This window comes from Chiloscyllium punctatum, chromosome 1 (assembly GCF_047496795.1).
Source record: "Chiloscyllium punctatum isolate Juve2018m chromosome 1, sChiPun1.3, whole genome shotgun sequence".
NCBI lineage: Eukaryota > Metazoa > Chordata > Chondrichthyes > Orectolobiformes > Hemiscylliidae > Chiloscyllium > Chiloscyllium punctatum.
The window spans coordinates 67076837-67096091 of record NC_092739.1 but is presented as its reverse complement, the minus strand read 5'-3'; the positions used below and the strand labels follow the sequence as shown (position 1 = coordinate 67096091).

At 41.5% G+C, this 19255-nt stretch overlaps 1 protein-coding gene across 1 annotated transcript in view; it reads right to left on the bottom strand.

Annotated features, from left to right (window-relative positions):
* LOC140475731 (beta-klotho-like) overlaps positions 1–15895 on the bottom strand; it is a 40815-nt gene extending 24920 nt beyond the window's left edge. Inside the window, exon 1 of the mRNA XM_072567808.1 lies at positions 15081–15895. Coding sequence (XP_072423909.1) covers positions 15081–15824 — 744 coding nt within the window. The 5' untranslated portion in view covers positions 15825–15895. The remainder of the gene's footprint in view (positions 1–15080) is intronic.
* Between the last annotated feature and the right edge of the window lie 3360 nt (positions 15896–19255).

The following is a 19255-nucleotide window of genomic DNA, read 5'->3' as shown; positions in this document are numbered from 1 at the left end:
CTGTAAATAGACTATGATCACCATTAATGAAGCCAGCTTTCAGTTCCAGATTTTATATTAATTGGAATTTAAATTCCACCAGCTGCTGTGACAGGATTTGAACCCAAGCCACTAGAACCTGGGCCACCAGATTACTAGATTAGTTACATTTCTACTGTATCACAACGTTTTTCAAAAAGCAAAATGATCAGCCACTGTGTGAATCTTGAGTTACACTTTGCAATGAGACTTTTAGGAATGACATTTTCTATGCTGCACTGTGAGTGTTGCTTGTCTAAATGAGAGTGCTTTGGACTTGGGTGAAAGCAGGGAGTTGGTGAGATGTGGAGTAGGTAATGCTGAAAGACAGCATGGTACTCAGTCTGAGCCTGGGCTGTTCAGAAGGTGACATGGTCCCAATGGCTACAGCCGTTGGTAAGTGATACGTGCAGAGCATTTTCTTACAGTTTTAAAAACATTATATATTATCTTGAATAAAGGTAGTGACTTTCAATTATAATACAAGTGTTTGAAACAAAGGAAGGTCCTTCGCTTAATTAAATTTTCTTAAAGGGATTAACTAGCTTAATCTCGAGAGAAGTCATAACAGCAGACCCCAGACCTGTGGTTGCTCCTGTTATGCAATGTACAAAATAAAGAACACTTCCAGTATATCCAGCTGCAGCTACTGACTTTTCAGAGCAGGAACTTCAGGTGAATTCACAGTGGATTCACTGGATCCGCAATGTTGAGAATGTTTTAGTGGGCGGTCACCTACTTGGTAGGTGGTCACATCATGGGTGAGGATTACACAGGTAGAAAGGGAATGGGAGACCATCAGACAAAGTAAAAAGCTCCGAAAGGAAGTGCAGGCGTCCCCTGTGGTCTCAAATGGATATACCACTTTGGATAGTGTTGGGGGAGGCTGGCTTCTTGGGGAAAGCAGCATCTGCCAAGTTCATGGCACCACGGGTGGCTATGATGCACAGAATGGGAGGAAAATGAGTAGCAAGGTTATAAAAACAGGGGATTCAATAGTAAAGAGTACAGATAGGCGCTTCTGTGGCCACAGATGTGAATCCAGGATGGTATGTTGTCTCTCAGGTGCCAGGGTAAGGACATCACAGAGCAACTGCAGGACATTCTGGATCGGGAGAGTGAACAGCCAGCAACTGTGGTATGCATAGGCACCAGAGTAGATTTTTGTATTTGAGGAATATGGTTTTTACTGGCTTATCAAGAGTGTCGGTTGATAAGGTGCTGGTTAAAACAAAGTTTGCAGAACTTCAGTGCAAAGAGTATTGCAAACACGGCAGATAAACTAAGGGCACAGACAGATACATCACAACAACGTTGCTGTAATGGATAGCAAAAGGCTAAAGGAGGGGAAAACTACTGGGTATAGAATTTTCAGGCAGGTTAGAGGCTGGTGTGAGTAGCAGTATTGGTTAAAGAATCAATTACAGTTGTGAGGAGTGAAGGTGTACTAAATGTCTTAATGAATGAAGTTTATGGATTGAGCTTAGGAATTAAAAAAGGGGCAGTCGCACTACTGAAAGTATACAACAGATCCCCAAATAGTAGGAGGGAGTTAAAAGAAGATAAATGTAGACAAATTTCTGCCTATAGGAATAAGAGGGCAATAATAGTAGGAGACTTTAACCATCCCAATATCAAATGGGTTTTAAACAAAATAAGGGGCATTGAGGATGAAAAATTCATGTAGTGTGCTGAGGAATTTTGTTTTTAAACAATATGTGACAAGATCAATGACAGGAGATGGAATTCTGGATTTAGTTTTGGGAAATGAAGATGAGCAAGTGGGTAAAGTGACAGTGGGCGACCATATCAGGGATTTGGTTATATTTAGTACTATTGTAGAAAAGGCTAAAGATAAATCAGGAGTAAAAGTTTAAAAGTTTTAAACTGGGAGAAGGCAAATTTTACAAAACTGCGAAGTGATTTGGTTGAGGTGGATTGGACAGGGCTGCTGAAGGATAAATCAGTGGTGAACCAGTGGGAGGCACTAAAAAGTGAGATCCTTGGGGAGTGGGGGGAACACAAAGCAGACATGTCCCCTCCGTAAATAAGAATGGTACTGCCAAATCCAGACCACCATAGTTGTCTAGAAAAATACAGGGGAAAATTAAACAGAAAAGGAAAGCTTATGATAGTCACAAAAATCTCAACACCACAGGTAAGCTTTAGAGGACTATAGAAAGTACAAAGGAACCTCGATTATCCAAAGGACACGGGCAGGGAGTATTTCGTTTGGTTAATCGAATGCCACATCATATTGTTTAGCCAAGCATCGGGACCTTGCGATCTTGCTGGATAAGGAGAAAGTGAGGACTGCAGATGCTGGAGATCAGAGCTGAAAATGTGTTGCTGGAAAAGCGCAGCAGGTCAAGCAGCATCCAAGGAGCAGGAGAATCGACGTTTCGGGCATAAGCCCTTCTTCAGGAAGGGCTCATGCCTGAAACATCGATTTTCCTGTTCCTTGGATGCTGCCTAACCTGCTGCGCTTTTCCAGCAACACATTTTCAGATCTTGCTGGATAATCCAATATTCAGATAATCGAATGCCGGATAATTGCAGTTTCTCATGGATCAAATTAAAAAAAACGAAATAAGGAAATTGAGAGAGGACATGAAAAAATATTAGCAAGCAACATAAACAAAAACACAAAGATGTTTTACCAGTATATAAAAAGCAAAAGGATAGTTAATGTAAAAGTGGGACCTATCAGAGATGAAGAAGGGAAGTTGTGCGAAGGTGAGGAGGACATATGAAAAAGTTATGTTTTTTTGACTCCGTATTCAGAAAGGAAAGGGAGCAGTGTGAAATATTGGGCAAAATAATCAGAACAAGAGAGGAAGTCTTAGAGGAGTTGGAATCCTTGAAAGTAGATAAGTCACCAGGGCCGGATGGATTGTTCCCTAGGACTTTAAAGGAGGTATGGGAGGAAATAGCAGATGCTCTGAGGATTATTTTTCAATCTTCACTAGATAGGTGAGGTGCTGAAGGACTGGAGGAATACAAATGCAGTTCCATTGTTTAAAAAGAGTACAAAGGAAATGCCAAACAATTATAGGCCAGTTAGTCTTACTTCAGTTGTGGGCAAATTGTTAGTATCAATCCTGAGAGATTGAATAAACTGTCACTTAGAAAGACATGGACTAGTCAGGAATAGTCAGTATTGTTTTGTTAATGGAAGGTCATGCCTTACAAATTTGTTTGAATTCTTTGAGGAAGTGACAAGGAGGATCGATGAGCGTAATGCAATGGATGTTATCTAAATGAACTTTAGAAGGCATTTCACAAAGTCCCACATGACGGACTGATCAAAATGTAAAAGCCCATGGGATACAGGGTAATGTGTCAAATTGGATACAAAGTTGGCTTAGTAACAGGTAACAAAGGGCAATGTTTGATGGCTGCCCATGTAATGGAAAGTTGTTTCAAGTGGCGTCTGTAGAGCTTGGTGTTGTTTTACACGTTAACAATTTGGACTTGAACATAGTGGGGGCAAATGGGAAATTTGCAGATGACACAAAAATTGGCCATTTATTGGACAGTGTAGAGGATAGCTGTTGGTTCCAAACTGATATAGATGAGTTAGGGGAGAAAACAGGAAAGGGGCAGATGGAATTCAATTCTGATAAATGTGAAGTAATGCATTAAGGGAGGTCAAACAGTAAGAAGGAATACACAACAAACATGAATCTACTGAGATGTGTAGATGAAGTGAGAGATCTTGGTGTGCAAGTACACAGGTCTCTAAAGGTAATGGTATAGATAAATCAAGTTGTAAAGAAGGCATATGAAATGCTCTTCTTCACTGGCAGAGGTACAGAATATAAAAATAGGATATCATGATGAATTTGTATAAGACACTGATGAGGCCACAGCTGGAATATTGTATGCAGTTCTGGTCACCAAATTACAGGAAGGACATAATTGCTCTGAAGAGAGTGCACAGAAGATTTACTGGAATGTAGCCAGGAGTGAAAAATTGTAGCTACAAGGAGTGATTGGAGAGGTTGAGGTTGTTTTCCTTGGAAAAGAAAAGGCTAAGGGATGACAGGATCATGGGATACAAAATTGTGAGGGGTGGACGTAAAGCAGAGAGGAGGAGCCTGTTTACCTTGGCAGAGAGTTCAAAAGTCTGGGGTTTCAAGATTCAAGCTAAGTGGCAGAAGGAATAGAGGGGACATGAGGAAATACTTTCTTACATAGAGAGTGGTGGGTGTCTAGAGTTAACTGCCTGAGTTGGTAGTGGAGACACACTCTAAATTCTTTTAAAATTAGCTGAATCTCGCATATTAAGTGTTATAAGCTGCAGGAAGATGGAATTAGAAAGGGCATCTGGGTGTCTTTGGGTCAGCATGATCAAGATGGGCCGAGTGGCCTCCTCCTGTGCAGTATCATCTCTGGTTCTGTTTCAGAAATACTGTATTTCTGCCCATGTGATTGGTATTTTCTCAGGATTGACCACTAGGTGGTGCACTTAAGCTGAAACTAACCAGTTAACTTTGAACACAGTTCAGTTTAGTGGAACGTGAAAGTATCTGCAGTTACATAGAGTCATAGAGATGTACACCATGGAAACAGACCCTTCAATCCAACCTGTCCATGCTGACCTGATATCCCAACCTAATCTTTCCCACTTGCCAGCACCTGGCCCATATCCCTCCAAACCCCTCCTATATACAACAGAAGTGTGTAGGCTTTTTTTGCATAAACGCTTAGAACACAGAACATAGAAAAGTACAGCCCTTTGGCCCACAATGTTGTGCCGAGCATTAATCCTAATGTAAAATAAAATAACTTAACCTACGCACCCCTCAATTCACTGTTATCCATGTGCACGTCCAGCAGTCGCTTAAATGTCCTGAATGACTCTGCTTTCACCACCACTGCTGGCAATGCATTCCATGCATTCACAACTCTCTGTGTAAAGAAACTTCCTCTGACGTCCCCTCTATCTTAAAACTCTGACCCCTCGTGCCAGTCAATCCTGCCCTGGGGAAAGGTCTCTGGCTCTATCCATTCCTCTCATTATCTTGTATACCTCGATCAGGTGATCTCTCTTCCTCCTTCTCTCCAAAGAGAAAAGTCCGAGCTTAATCAACCTTTCTTCATAAGGCAAGCCCTCCAGTCCAGGCAGTATCCTGGTAAACTTTCTTTGCACCCTCTCCAAAGCCTCTGTATCTTTCCTATAGTAGGGCGACCAGAACTGGACTCAATATTCCAAGTATGGCCTCACCAGGGACTTGCAGAGCTGTAGCAAAACATTGCGGCTCTTAAACTCGACCCCCCTGTTAATGAAAGCCAAAACACCATATGCTTTCTTAACAATCCTATCCACTTAGTGGCAACTTTGAGGGATCTATGTACTTGCACACCTAGATCCCTCTGTTCCTCCACACTGCCAAGAATCCTGTCTTTAATCCTATATTCAACATTCAAGTTCAATCTTTCAAAATGCATCACTTTGCATTTATTCAGATTGAACTCCATTTGCCATTTCTCAGCCCAGCTCTACAACCTGTCTATGTCACGCTGCAGCCTGCAATAGCCCTCAATACTATCAATAGCACCTCCAACCTTTGTGTCATCTGTAAATTTACTAACCCACCCCTCAACCTCCTCATCCAAGTCACTTATAAAAACTACAAAGAGCAGAGGCCCAACAACAGAGCCCTGCGGGACCCCACTCAACACTGACCTCCAGGCAGAGTATTTTCCAACTACATCTACTTTCTGCCTTCTGACAGCCAACCAATTCTGAATCCAGATAGCTAAATCTCCCTGTATTCCATACTTCCTGACTTTATGAATGAGCCTACCATGCTTTTCCAAATAGTCATAAATCCTGTCCCTCAGAATTCTATCTAAAACTTTTCTGACCACTGACGTAAGACTGACTGGCCTGTAATTGCCAGGGATTTCCCTATTACCCTTCTTGAAAAGAGGAACAACATTCGCCTCCTTCCAATCCTCTGGTACGAATCCTGTGGAGAGTGAGGAGGCAAAGACCTTCGCCAGTGGCTTAGCAACCTCCTTTCTCGCTTCCCGCAGCAGCCTGGGATAAATCTGGTCTGGCCCTGGGGATTTATCAATCGTAATGTTTGACAAAATTTCCAGCACATGAACTTCATCAATCTTGATCTGGTCAAGACTGTATCCCAGCTCCTCAAAGTTCTCATTCACAACAAAGTCCCTTTCCTTAGTGAAAACTGAAGCAAAAAACAGGGCAGCACGGTGGCACAGTGGTTAGCACTGCTGCCTCACAGTGCCAGAGATCTGGGTCCAATTCCCACCTCAGGCAACTGTCTATGTGGAGTTTGCACATTCTCCCCGTGTCTGCATGGGTTTTCTCCAGTTTCCTCCCACAGTCCAAAAATATGCAGGTTAGGTGAATTGGCCATGCTAAATTGCCCGTAGTGGATTAGTGGTGCTGGAAGAGCACAGCAGTTCAGGCAGCATCCAAGGAGCTTCGAAATCGACGTTTCGGGCAAAAGCCCTTCATCAGGAATAAAGCTTTATTCCTGATGAAGGGCTTTTGCCCGAAACGTCGATTTCGAAGCTCCTTGGATGCTGCCTGAACTGCTGTGCTCTTCCAGCACCACTAATCCAGAATCTGGTTTCCAGCATCTGCAGGCATTGTTTTTACCTTCTAAATTGCCCATAGTGTTAGGTGAAGGGATAAATGTAGGGGAATGGGTCTGGGTGGGTTGTTCTTCAGAGGGTCAGTGTGGACTTGTTGGGCTAAAGGGCCTGTTTCCATACTGTAAGTAATCTAATCTAATCAAAAAAAACTCATTTAGGGCTTCTCCTATCTGCCCAGACTCCATGCTATCCCTTACCGGCCCTACCTTCTCCCTGATCATTCTCTTATTCCTCACATATGAGTAAAACGCCTTTGGGTTCTCCCTAATCCTTCTTGCCAAGCCTTTTTTGTGCCCCCTCCTGGCTCTCCTCAGACCATTTCTGAGCTCCTTTCTATCAAGCCTGTAATCCTCTAAAGTTGTGCTAGATTCTTGCCTCCTTCACCTTACGTAAGCTGCCTTCTTCCTTTTGACGAGAAGCTCCTCTGTTCTCGTTATCTAAAGATCCTTTTCTTACCTCTTCTTAACTGTCTCAGAGGAACAAATTCATGCGTCACTTGCAATAATTGCTCCTTAAACAGTCTCCACATGTCTGCTGTGCCCTTTCTGTGGAACAATTGCTCCCAGTCTGTACTTCCCAACTCCTGTCTGATAGCGTTATACTTTCCTTTTCCCCAAATAAATATCTTCCCTCGGTAACTGTTCCTTTCCCTCTCCAAGTCTATGGTAAATGTGAGGCAGTTATGATCACTGTCACCAAAGTGTTCTCCCATCACGAGATCTGACACCTGTGCCTGGCTCATTGCCGAGCACCAAAATTAAAATGGCCTCTTCCCTTGTCCGACTGTCGACATACTGAGTAAGGAAACCCTCCTGAGCACACCTGACAAAAATAGCTCCATCCAAACCATCTGCACTAAGGAGTTTCCAGTAGAAAGTTGAAATCACCCATAACAACAACCCCGTTACATCTGCATTTTTCCAGAATCTGCCTGCCTATGAGTTCTTCAATCTCTCTACTGCTATTAGGGGATCTGTAGAAAACCCTCAATGAGGTGGCTGTTCCCTTGCTGTTCCTAACTTCCACCCATACTGACTCAGTAGACAAACCTTCCTCAACAACCTTCTTTCCCTCCCAACAATTACTGCATGATTACTGCTTGTGATGAGAATGAAAAATATAAGGTTAGATGAAGCATACTGCATGTGATGGCACAGCATGTTAACAACTATTCTTATGTCTGTTCCTCCATTTGGATTTTGAGCAAAAACATTTGTACTCTCCATCTATTTATAGCAGTGTTTTGACAGCACCATATAAGCTGAGGACATTAGCTTCTCCATAGCTGTGGTGGTGGGAATATGGTTAAGTTCAAAATATTGTTAAAATTAAAAAGCGAATAGTACTTTTGTGTATCAGACATTGTAGTACTGATTCAATTGAAGGTGGGCAGTGCTCAGGAGGCAGTGATGGGTACAGCTCCAGGTAAATTGATTGGAGCTGCTTTCCTGATGAAGGGCTTTTGCCCGAGACGTCCATTTTCCTGCTCCTTGGATGCTGCCTGACCTGCTGTGCTTTTCCAGCACCACTCTAATCTTGACTGAAGCTGATCACAGCTGATTGACCACGTGGACTAAGGACAAGAACCAAAATTGCAACCTGGAGAACAGGATGGATGCAATTTTAACCTTAATGCCTGCAGAAAATGATCAAGATTATATTTACCTCACGTTTTGCAGGCAGCTTAACTTTACATTCTATTGCAGTGACCCCCTTCAATGCAGGCACCATGTAGCTAAATCCTCCACTGTAAACATCCTGAGGATCTCCATTTACCTGAAATTGAACTGGATCAGTTGCAACAGTAACATGGCTACTCTGTGATGTGTGGCTCACCGCTTGGCCTTCAAAGCCTCTCAGCTAGCCACCAGGCTCAAGGCAGAATTTTGATGGAGTACTCAGCACTTTCTTGGGCGAGTATGACCATACAATATACTGAAAGAACTCAAACACAATCTAGGAATGAACAATTTGTTTGGTGATTGCCACTACACTGGACTTCATTTTCATCACCAGTTCATCCTGTTTGCAGTATGTGCAATCTATAAGTTGCACTGCAACAAGCAAGTCATCAAGTTTACTTCAACAGTATCTCCTTCTCCTATGGCCTCTAAAATTGAGTATAGCAAAAGCAGCAATATCGTGGGACTATTATCACCTGCAAATTCTCTCTTCATCGTATGCTAGCCTGACTTAGCTATCATTGTTTTATCATGAATGCTAAAATGCAATGTATTCCATTCCCTTTGCATTAAGGGTCAACATATCATTTGCCTTCATCATTGCTTCCTGTATCTGCAAGCTAACGTTTCTTTTACCTAAACAAGGACAAATAAGTCTCTCAGAACATCAACATTTACTGGTTTTACACTTTTAAAAAACATCTGCTGTTCTATTCTTAAGAAATGAATAACCTCACATTTCCACAATCCATCTGCCATTTTGTTGCCTATTCATCTAACCTCTTTTTGCAGCCTCTTTGTGTCCTTATAGCTTTCATTCTCACCTGGATTTGTCAACAAGTAAAGATACATTATTCTTTGTCTCTTTGCCTAAGTCATGAGTATAGATTACATGACTCCACTACTTGGCCTATCAACTGGTAAATTAATCTTAATAATAGAAGGCTGGGGCAAAAGGGAGAGAGGAATTTAAATATTACTAGAGAAAACATATTAGGCAAACTTAGGGGACTACACACTAGCAAGATCGCTGGACCTGATAGTCTACAGCATGTTGTGGGAGCCCTTCTGGAGATCCAAATAAATCATGTTCACTTGCTCTCCTTTACCTAACTGGCTCATTACCTCCTCAAAGAACTCTAACAGATTCCTTTTGATGAAGCTGTTCTGACTCAGTCCTATTTTGCCATGCACTTCCACAACCATTGCCATGAATTAAACAGCTTAAATAGCCATTCCTGTCATTTAGAGGACAAATAGAGAAAATGTTGGAGACTCACTAAGATTGTGTATCTGAAACATCATAACCTGTTTTATTCACTACTCAGGCATTGGTTGCCCCCTGTGTGTCTCTAAATATTTCCATTTATTTAGGTTTCCTGATATATGGAGATTTTCCCTTTCAGTTTACTATTTGAGGTCTTCCTGTATGAATATTGACTTCCTGCTTTTTGCCTTCAGATTTACATGTTTACACTTCAAAAAATTCCTTTGGATTAGAAGCATTTTGGCATTCTCTGAAGCGAGAGCAAGAAAATATTTTTTCATCCTTTTTAAATTGTTCCTTTAGGTAACTTTTCGCACCAACTGCTTAAAACTGTGTTCGTAACTGTACAGAGCCATCAATCACCTCCCATAATCTCTCTCCTTAATGTCCTTTGATAACACCACCTTGAGAAATTTGTCTAATGGCTCAGTTCCCATATTCAGCAGGATTCACTATCAACTGACTTGGAGAAGCATTAACCCAAACACTAGGGGCGTGAAATTTTGTGGTGATTTTGTTGGTCTCCTCCATGGAGTAACTATGAATTTTCATACCTATCATCTTTCATAAGATTCTCCTTGGTGTATAAATGTTCAAATTATAATTTGGGTTATATGTGGTCCATGAGACTTGGTTATCTACTCCAAAAACCATTGCTCCTGACATGATTGATGGCATGTACTGGGACTTATTCTCTCATGTACCAATTCTCGATGTTCCTTAATTGTTATTTAATGAAGATGTTAAATGTTGGCAGTTGGAATGCTTTATGGAGAAAGGAACAATATAAGATATATTGTGGAAGGTTAGAGGGTGAGTGTCACTTGTGCAAAGTTCTCAACCAGTGATAAAGTTTTGCAACAGTTTTGTGGGGGAGGGGAACAGAGTAAAGCGAAAACATGATTAATAAAGAGAAAAACAGTTTTGTTTTGGAGGTGTGACAGATATTAAACAGCAATTAATAAAAATAAGATAGACTTAAGTCTGCATGGATGCATCAATCTTTTAGATATTTTTAAAACTTGAAAAATGTGAAATGGAAATTTCAGTATGTTTTAAAGTAAAATAAGTCACTACTTTGGTCAATTTTTGTTTAGGACCATTGAAGGTCAGAGTCTGGTGATTGGAATATCCTCCTATTTGACATGCCAATGATTGTACCCTAGAAAATGTGGGAAAAGAATCCCAGGACAAAGAGTCTGAGCAGCTTAAAATGAACAGGAGCTCCCACTCCCCCAGCTTATTACTGTGCTGCTGCAAAATCACAGGACCAGAGTAAATTCTCTGTATACCCCATTATGAATGAGTACTTTCAAATAGGGAATATACAGTCTGCACTGTAGTGATTGGAATGAGGTCAGGCAGGTGAATCTTATACAATCTGTGTTTCATTTAATACTCATGAGGGTTTGCACCAATATATGGGACTGCCGTTTGGGATATCATCAGCCTCCACCATTCTCCAGCGGATGATAGAGTACATTTTGCAAGGTTTACAAGGTTGCCATTTATCTGGATGATGTGCTAATAACCAGGAAGAGAACTAAAGAGCACGTGGAGAACTTGGACAAAGTGCTTAAAAGTTTCTCCAAGATGGAGCTATGCCTTAAGAGGTAAAAATTGTGTGTTCCAGGCACCCCAAGTGACCTACTTGGAGTACAGAGTTGACAAGACCAGGTTACACAAGTTGGAAGATAAAGTGAGTGCCATCAAAGGTGCCCCGGCTCCACATCTACACTGGAGTTAGGTCTTTCCATGGGTTGATGAATTATTGTGGGAAATTCATATCTAACCTTGTCTCCATCTTGGGATCCCTACACTTGCTATTGAAAATGTCCCACTGTACAGTATTGGGGTAGTGTTGGCCCACAAATATCCCAGGTAAGAGGAACACCCAATAGCATATGCTTCCCAGATTTTGGCTGAGGCAGAGCACAAATATGGCCAGATAGAGAAGGAAGGTTTGGCATTCATCTTTAGTGTGAGAAAGTTCTACTAATACCTTTATGGATGTAAATTTGTTATAGTAATGGATAACAAACCTCTACTAGAACTGCTTAAAGAGGACAGGGCCGTGTCACCCATAGCTTCAGGTCAAATTCAGCAATGGCTTCTCGTTCTGTACAAGGGCTCTTGTACAATTCCAAGATGGAACACAGTCTGGGAGGCCAAGTGACAATATCGGATGCCTTGAGCTACCTCCCACTGGCGGATAAACCACCGGTAGTGCTATCAGTAGAAGAGTCCATTCTGGTTTTAAACTTTCTGGACACCTTTCTGGTCACTGCTGACAATAGCAGAGTGTGGACAAAATAAAAATCACGTTCTGGCAAAACTAAAACAGCTCGTGTTGATGGGGGAATCGAAAGGGCCATCACAACCAGAATTGAAACTTTTCTGGACACAACAAGACCAGATCACAGTAGAGGACGGCATATTACTTTGGGGAGCAAGAGTGATTTCCCGAGCTAAGGTTGCTGCCAGATATCACCAGGGTCATCCTGGGGTTTCCAAAATGAAGATGTTGGCGCAAAGTTATGTCTGGTGGCCAGGACTGGACGGGTTGGTGGGGCAGTGCCCAGAGTGCCAACAAGGACAAAAATTACTGCCAGCAGCTCCCTCACATTCATGGGAATGGTCGGATAAACCCTGCAGTGGGCTACACGTTGGTTGTGCTGGTCCTTTCATGGGCTGTATGTTTTTAGTCATTGTGAATGTCCATTCAAAGTGATTGAGTGTGCACAGAGTTCATTTGTCAAACATGGGAATGACAATTGAAAAGTTGCAAGCATCTTTTGCAATAGACGGACTCCCAGAGGTCTTGGTCACAGACAACGGGCTGCCATTTACCGGCAGGGAATTCAAGTATTTTCTAAAATCGAATGACATTTGGCATGTAAGGAACCATACATCGTCCAATGGTCTGACGGAAAGACCAGTAAAACATTTTAAGGTAGGTTTAAGGAAACAGCCTCCAGCTTTGATTGATACCAAACTGTCCTGGTTCCTGTCTCATGATACAGCCACCTCTCATGCAACTACAGGGACCACTCCAGCAGCGTTGTTAAAGGGGGGGAAGACTCTGCACCAGGCTAAACCTGATCTTCCCTGACTTGGGGCCGAGAATGTAACGGCATCAGGTACGTCAGTGCCAAGATTTCTTGAAGCAAACGAGGCAGTTTATTTCAGGAGATGAGGTTTGGTGTCGAAACCACAGGAATGGCCTTGCATGAGTAAGAGACATGGTTGATGTGAGGTCCAGGTACTGTGATGTACAAAGTTTGGATAGGAGAGGTGGTCCTGAACAAGCACATTGACCATATGAAAGCTGCTATCTTGCAAATGAGGCAAGGGCAAAAAAATACCTGGCCCCTCAGAACATCTGGCAAAGCTGTCACAACTTGTGGGTCCACTCCCTCCTCCTAGCATCAAAGATACCTGATTAGATTAGATTAGATTACTTACAGTGTGGAAACAGGCTCTTCGGCCCAACAAGTCCACATCGACCCGCCGAAGCGTATACCGCCCAGACCCATACTCCTACATTTACCCCTTCACCTAACCTGCACATTTTTGGATTGTGGGAGGAAACCGGAGCACCCGGAGGAAACCCACGCAGACACGGGGAGAATGTGCAAACTCCACACAGAGAGTCGCCTGAGGCGGGAACTGAACCCGGGTCTCTGGCGCTGTGAGGCAGCAGTGCTAACCACAGTGCTCTGAGGATGTGATTGACATGGTAGATGTCACAACCTCAACGCGGTTATTACCTGAAGAAAAAGATTCAATTTCTTCCAAGGTGCTCTGGGTGCAAGAGGCAGGCTGCAGTCAGGATTTACGCCATCAGTATCTGAGGCAGATTGGACAAACCGGATCTGGTGCAAAAACGCCTCAGGGCAAGCTACAGGAAAAAGAATGGGCCTACATTCCAGGCCTTAGAGGGGGAGGAATGTAGTGACTGCAACAAGGTCAACCAGGATGATCTCATAGAATATGAGCTCCCTAATTGGACCAGGTTAACAGCCCTGGCTGACAAATATAAACAAGTGTATCAGGGGTTCTGTTCACTCTTAGGAGCTGGGTACGTGCTAGCTGGATCAATGTCATGTACTATGCACATGAGAAAAAAGGGTGACTTGGTGAGGGGATACCAGCCTCCATGGAACTACTTCATGCACAGAAGTGCTACGTAAAGAAACTCCATTCCAAATTTGTAGTAACTATTTCCTGGCTACTGCAAGGTGCGTATTTGAAAACTGGGACGTTGGGGAGGGGCTGGGCTAATGGTGATGGTAACTGGACTAATAATAGAGTACTGTAGTAATATGCTGGGGTCATGGGTTCAAATCCTGCCATGGTTGATGGTGAAATTTGAACAAAATTTTTAAAATGAGCCTAATGACAACTATGTAACCACTGTTAATTGTAATCAAAATCTAGTTCCTAATGCCCTTCAGGGGAGGAGATCTACCTGGTCTGGCCTACAAGTGACTCCAGACCCAAGCCAATATGGTTGATTCTTAATAGCCCTCTGGGCAATTAGGGATAGGCAATAAATGCTGGTCTAGTCAGTGATGCCCTTATCCCCCAAAAAAATAAAGAACATTCATATTACAAACAGGCAGATTTCAGGCTACATATCTAAATGAGATTTAATTTAAGAAAGTTGGGCCTACGTGCTGTAATTACGTCAGTTTAGAAACACTTTATAACCCTGTAAAAACCCTTTGACTGCTTTCAGAAAAATAAACATCGATAGATCTAGAAATCAAATAATAAATACCATAATGAAGGATTCACTTCACACTTCTTATTTAACTTAGAAGTTACACAAGACAAATCTTGAATTTTTTTTACACAGTATTAATATTTGTCTGGAATAAGGTCATCTAGCAAAGAATAACTCGTATTTATATAGTAATCTAAATATCATGAAAGGCTGAGAGAGGTGAGTCAGAGTGAGCAGTTTCAATCTTTGAGTTGAGGAACTCCTTGAATTTATGTAGCGCCTTAAAAGTGAGAAAGCAATACACATGAGCTTCACAAGATAAAATAAGCGAGAAAAGCAGTGATACACTTGAAGCCTATTGAGAGCATTGAAGATGACAACAAGTGAAGAAGTACAAAGTATCATCTGGGGTAAAATCCTTTCTCAGTGAAAAGCAGGAGAATAAAAACAAGAATACTGGGGCTGCTGGAAATTGCAAGGTATTCTGAAGAAATATTGTATTTGATTCAAAATGTTTATTCTGTTTCTCTCTCCGCAGATGTGCTGAATAATTCCAGCACTTTCTGTTTTCATAAATAGCAGGAGAATGTGTGCAATTCTCCATAATTAATGATTCATTAACAAGGTAAAATTACAGAAAATCAGTGCTCCAATAATTTCAGTAACATGTCATTCATTTTGCAGAATTTGGAAAATTTCCAAAATACTAACAAAAAAAGTGACACAAGTAAATGTAAATTTTGTTTACCTTAATCAAGTTGTGCCCTACAGTATACATCGCTGCAGCGTTCTCCTTTAATCCAGGGGGATATTTCCCTGTTTTGTATCCATGCCAGGCAATTAGGAAAGGATTGTAAATTGTGATCCAAAACTTAACACGATCCCCATATGCCTGAAAGCAGAATTTAGCATATTCATCAAATATTTGAATCATAGCCTCGCTGGTCCAGCCACCATACTGCTCTTGCAATGCCAAAGGCAGGTCCCAGTGGTAGAGGGTGACAATGGGTATTATTTTTCTCTCTAACAGGGAGTCGATAAATGTGTTGTAGTATTGCAAACCCTTGTAATTGACAGAATCCACCATTCCATTTGGAAATAGCCTGGGCCAGGAGATTGAGAAGAGATAAAATGTGACTCCCAGGCTTTTGAGAGCTGCCAAGTCCTTGTCGAAGAATGTATAGCTATTACTGGAAGTATCTGCAGTTGAGTTGTTGGATCTGAAGTATTCAGTGTGGATAAAGTGGTCCCAGACAGAAGGTCCTTTGCCATCCTTCTTCCAACCTCCTTCGATCTGAAACGCAGAACTTCCAACGCCCCACATAAAGTTTCTAGGAAAAGTGTCATACAAGAAAGGTTCGCCATTCTTCATATAGTTGTGACTCCATTTGCTTTCCCAGACAACTTTTCCTGCCCCTGGATCTCCTTGAACGGTAACACTTGCTCCAGTATAAAGGAAAAAGAGAGCTATGAAGAGTCCACAGTCACACATCCTGTGTATCTGGGCTTCAAAACAGACCCGGTTCAGTTCATATTTGTTAGAAACAACACTAAAACACAACAGTCTGGTTCCATTAAAAGTGAACCAAGCGCTAGTTTAAGTGCGTGGTTATATCTGATCTCTGTCAATGATTAGCTTCTTCTGGACTTCTAGCTATGGACTGTTTAAACACTGCTGCTGAAACAGCACATTGGATAGGTTCGTGTCAGAATTCATTATCTATACGGTATACAACAATACTGGATTAAAAAAAACACATCCATATCAAGTAATGTAAGCAACTGACAATGTATTATTATCTATATGTCTATCTATTTACTGATCTGTCAACCAAACGGAACCCCATTGCATAGCTTGTGAAATGATAGGTGTGTTGATATATTGTATATTATCTCTGAAGCCTCTCCCTACACCCACAAGAACTGATCTCTGTTGACATCTTGTGCAAACAAAATACAATCTCTCTGCATTGTTTCTCTGATTTTCTTCACTATCAATTCTTTTTTGTTCTGTACTGTAGGTGTTTTGTTCTCTCTTTCTTTGATTGTCACCATGGACCCTGAAAATGCACAGGCTATAATCCTGACAGATCCATCAGGATTGTATCTGCCAGTGTCCCCTAACACTCAACCTGCTGGAGTAATTGAACAAGACCAGAACGACTTGGGGATGGATGGGATTCTCTGCAGCTGGGGAGCCTGTTCCATGCTGCTGGAATCTCCAGGATTTGACTGCAATGAGGGTGAATGGTCAGGCACCCTCCCAGGAGTTTTCATTATTATTCTTTGGCCTCGTAGGGTAGGGTGTTTAATGGGGCCACTCCTTTGACCTGGAATTGCTCTACATTAATTGATCCATTGGTCAAACCTTCTGATATAGCTTGAGATGCTGATGGATGCTTTTCCCATTACGTAACCAATTGCAATTTCCAAACTGCAGTGAGCATGTGGTCTGTCTTTGAATGGTTCCATTGAACTGTCATCTGAATTGTTGCCAAAGTGCAGAGGATGTGATGCAGATTCTCAGCCTGAAGGATTGTACATCCCAAATATTTTAGTTTATTGATTCTATATTATTAATCTTAAGTTTCTCTTCCCTTTGGTCTTTTATCCGTATTGTTTGCCTCTGAGATCTCTTTGTGACTCTCAATCATGTTCCTCTACTGAGTCTTTAATAAAAAATTGTATTGTTGGTATAGGTATGTGCCTGCTATAAGCACACAACAGGAATTCAAGGTTCTTGTGGTGCGCTTCTTATAGTGATCTTACCTCTGAGCCAGGAGTCCCAGGTTCCAGTTCTACATGCTCCAGAAGTCTACAATGACATCTCTGAACAAACTGATTCGGATAATAATAATAACAGGAATTCAGCACAAAACCCAGTGCATTCACTTTAATTTATGTCAATAGGGCTAAACTATAAAATTATCTGTAGCATGCCTCTTTTTTCTCTTTTAGATATCAGGCAAACAGGAATTTGAAATCAACTGATATTGGATTGAAAGATGCTTCTTCAGAGATATTCAAGAAGAAGTTAGAGTAATGCTTGGGGCAAAAGGAGTCAAAGGGTATGGGGAGAAAGCGGGAACAGGTTACTGAGCTGGACGACCTGCCATCATCATATTGAAAAGTGGAGCAGGCTTGAAGAGCTGAATGGCCTACTCCTCTTCCCATTTTCAATGTCTACTACATGGACAGTTCATTCAGAAAGTATTTGTTGTATGTGCGGTCAAACCAAGGCACACCTTGCCATGTAATACACTTGATGCTTCCATCATCTTTAAGTGTAGGGATTTACATGACCTGCTTGGTCTAGTGTGGTAGAGAAGAACCACTTTTGTGTCTAACTATCAGAGGCTCTTGTATTGAACAAAGTATAGAGTTAGGAACTGGTCACAGGTTACTTTGAAATGATGGTCATAGTTACAGAAACTATGATGAGCACCTGGTGGTTATTTCTCAATCCGCTGAGATACTAAGCTCAGTGATGGAGGTGTAAATATTTGAGAATATTCCTGGTATTTTAGGGAAGGCTAGGTTTTGGGAACACTAAAAAAGGTTTTGCACATAGACATGAAATAGGCTATGAGACCAGGAGGCATGGAAGGGATTGACGCTTTAAATAAATGAACAATTGCATTCACGGGGTAATTAGAAAGTTGACCTGTGGTATCTTTGCAGGTGAGAGTTTGCTAATCATTTTTTTCCACCTTATATTTTGAGCTCTCTGTTGTAACCATCAATCAAATAGCCTGTGTAATGAAATCCTGCTTGACTGACAGGATCCTCCAACTCAACATTGTGGGAAGGTTACCTTCAGCCTCCAAAACAAACTTTGTTCCTTTTAGCCCCTGACTCTATCCCCTTCCCACCCATTTCAGCAGCTCTAGAACATTATTACTCCTATTAGACTCTGGATTGAACTCTAAGCAGAAACCCATAGAGACAGGTCATTGAATATTTTTAAAGCTGAATTATATCGCTCCTTCATTGACAAAACATGTAGGAGTCGACAGGAAAGTGCCACAGTTGCTGCCGCAGTTAGATCAGCCATGATTTTGTCAAAGAGCCGGTTAAAGGGGCTGAATGACCTCTGTTGCTCCTGATTCATATGTGTATACGTACCACTTCCTCTCCATTAACAACACTGCTCCTTCCACTTGCACAATGTGATCCATACAAAGTGAAAAGAAAAGTGAATCCATTACATCTAAGGCAATTTGTATGTTGAAAAAAAAACAATCTGTTTAATCTTTTCAAATTTTCTCCACCATTTTCCACCATTCAGTGAGATCGTGGCTGAACTGTGATTTAACTCCATATGTCTGCCTTTGCCCATATCCCCTAACACCTTTTGTTAGCAACTCTATTATCTCAGTTTTAAAATTAATAATTGATCCGAGATTAATTGGTCTTTGCAGAATAAATTTCCAAACCTCTGCTACTGTTTGCATAAAGAAGTGTTTCCCAACATTACACTTGAAGTGCCTAGGTCGAAATTTTGAACTGGATCATTTGCGACTTCCAAAATGGTGGAAATTATCTTTCTTAACTACGCTATATATTTCTTATAATAGCTTAAAAAAAATCAAGTCATTTCTTAAATTTCTAAATTCCAGAAATTACAATCTTTATTAATTCAATCACTCCTCAAAAGCTTAACTCTTGGAATCCAGGTATTGAATCTATCTTGGACTCTCTCCAGGGGTCACAGTGCATTGGTTCACAGCAACACAGCATAATTTAGAAAAGGAATGAATGCAAAGAGAATTCAGCCGTGTGGTCTCTCAAGGGGTAAGGTGAGACTGGCTGACCTCTACATTAATGCCAGAAGTATTAGAGGTAACACAGATAGGTTAAGGTCAAAGACTGACACATGGAACTGTGATGTTGTTGTTAAATCAGAGATGAGATTGTGGGAAA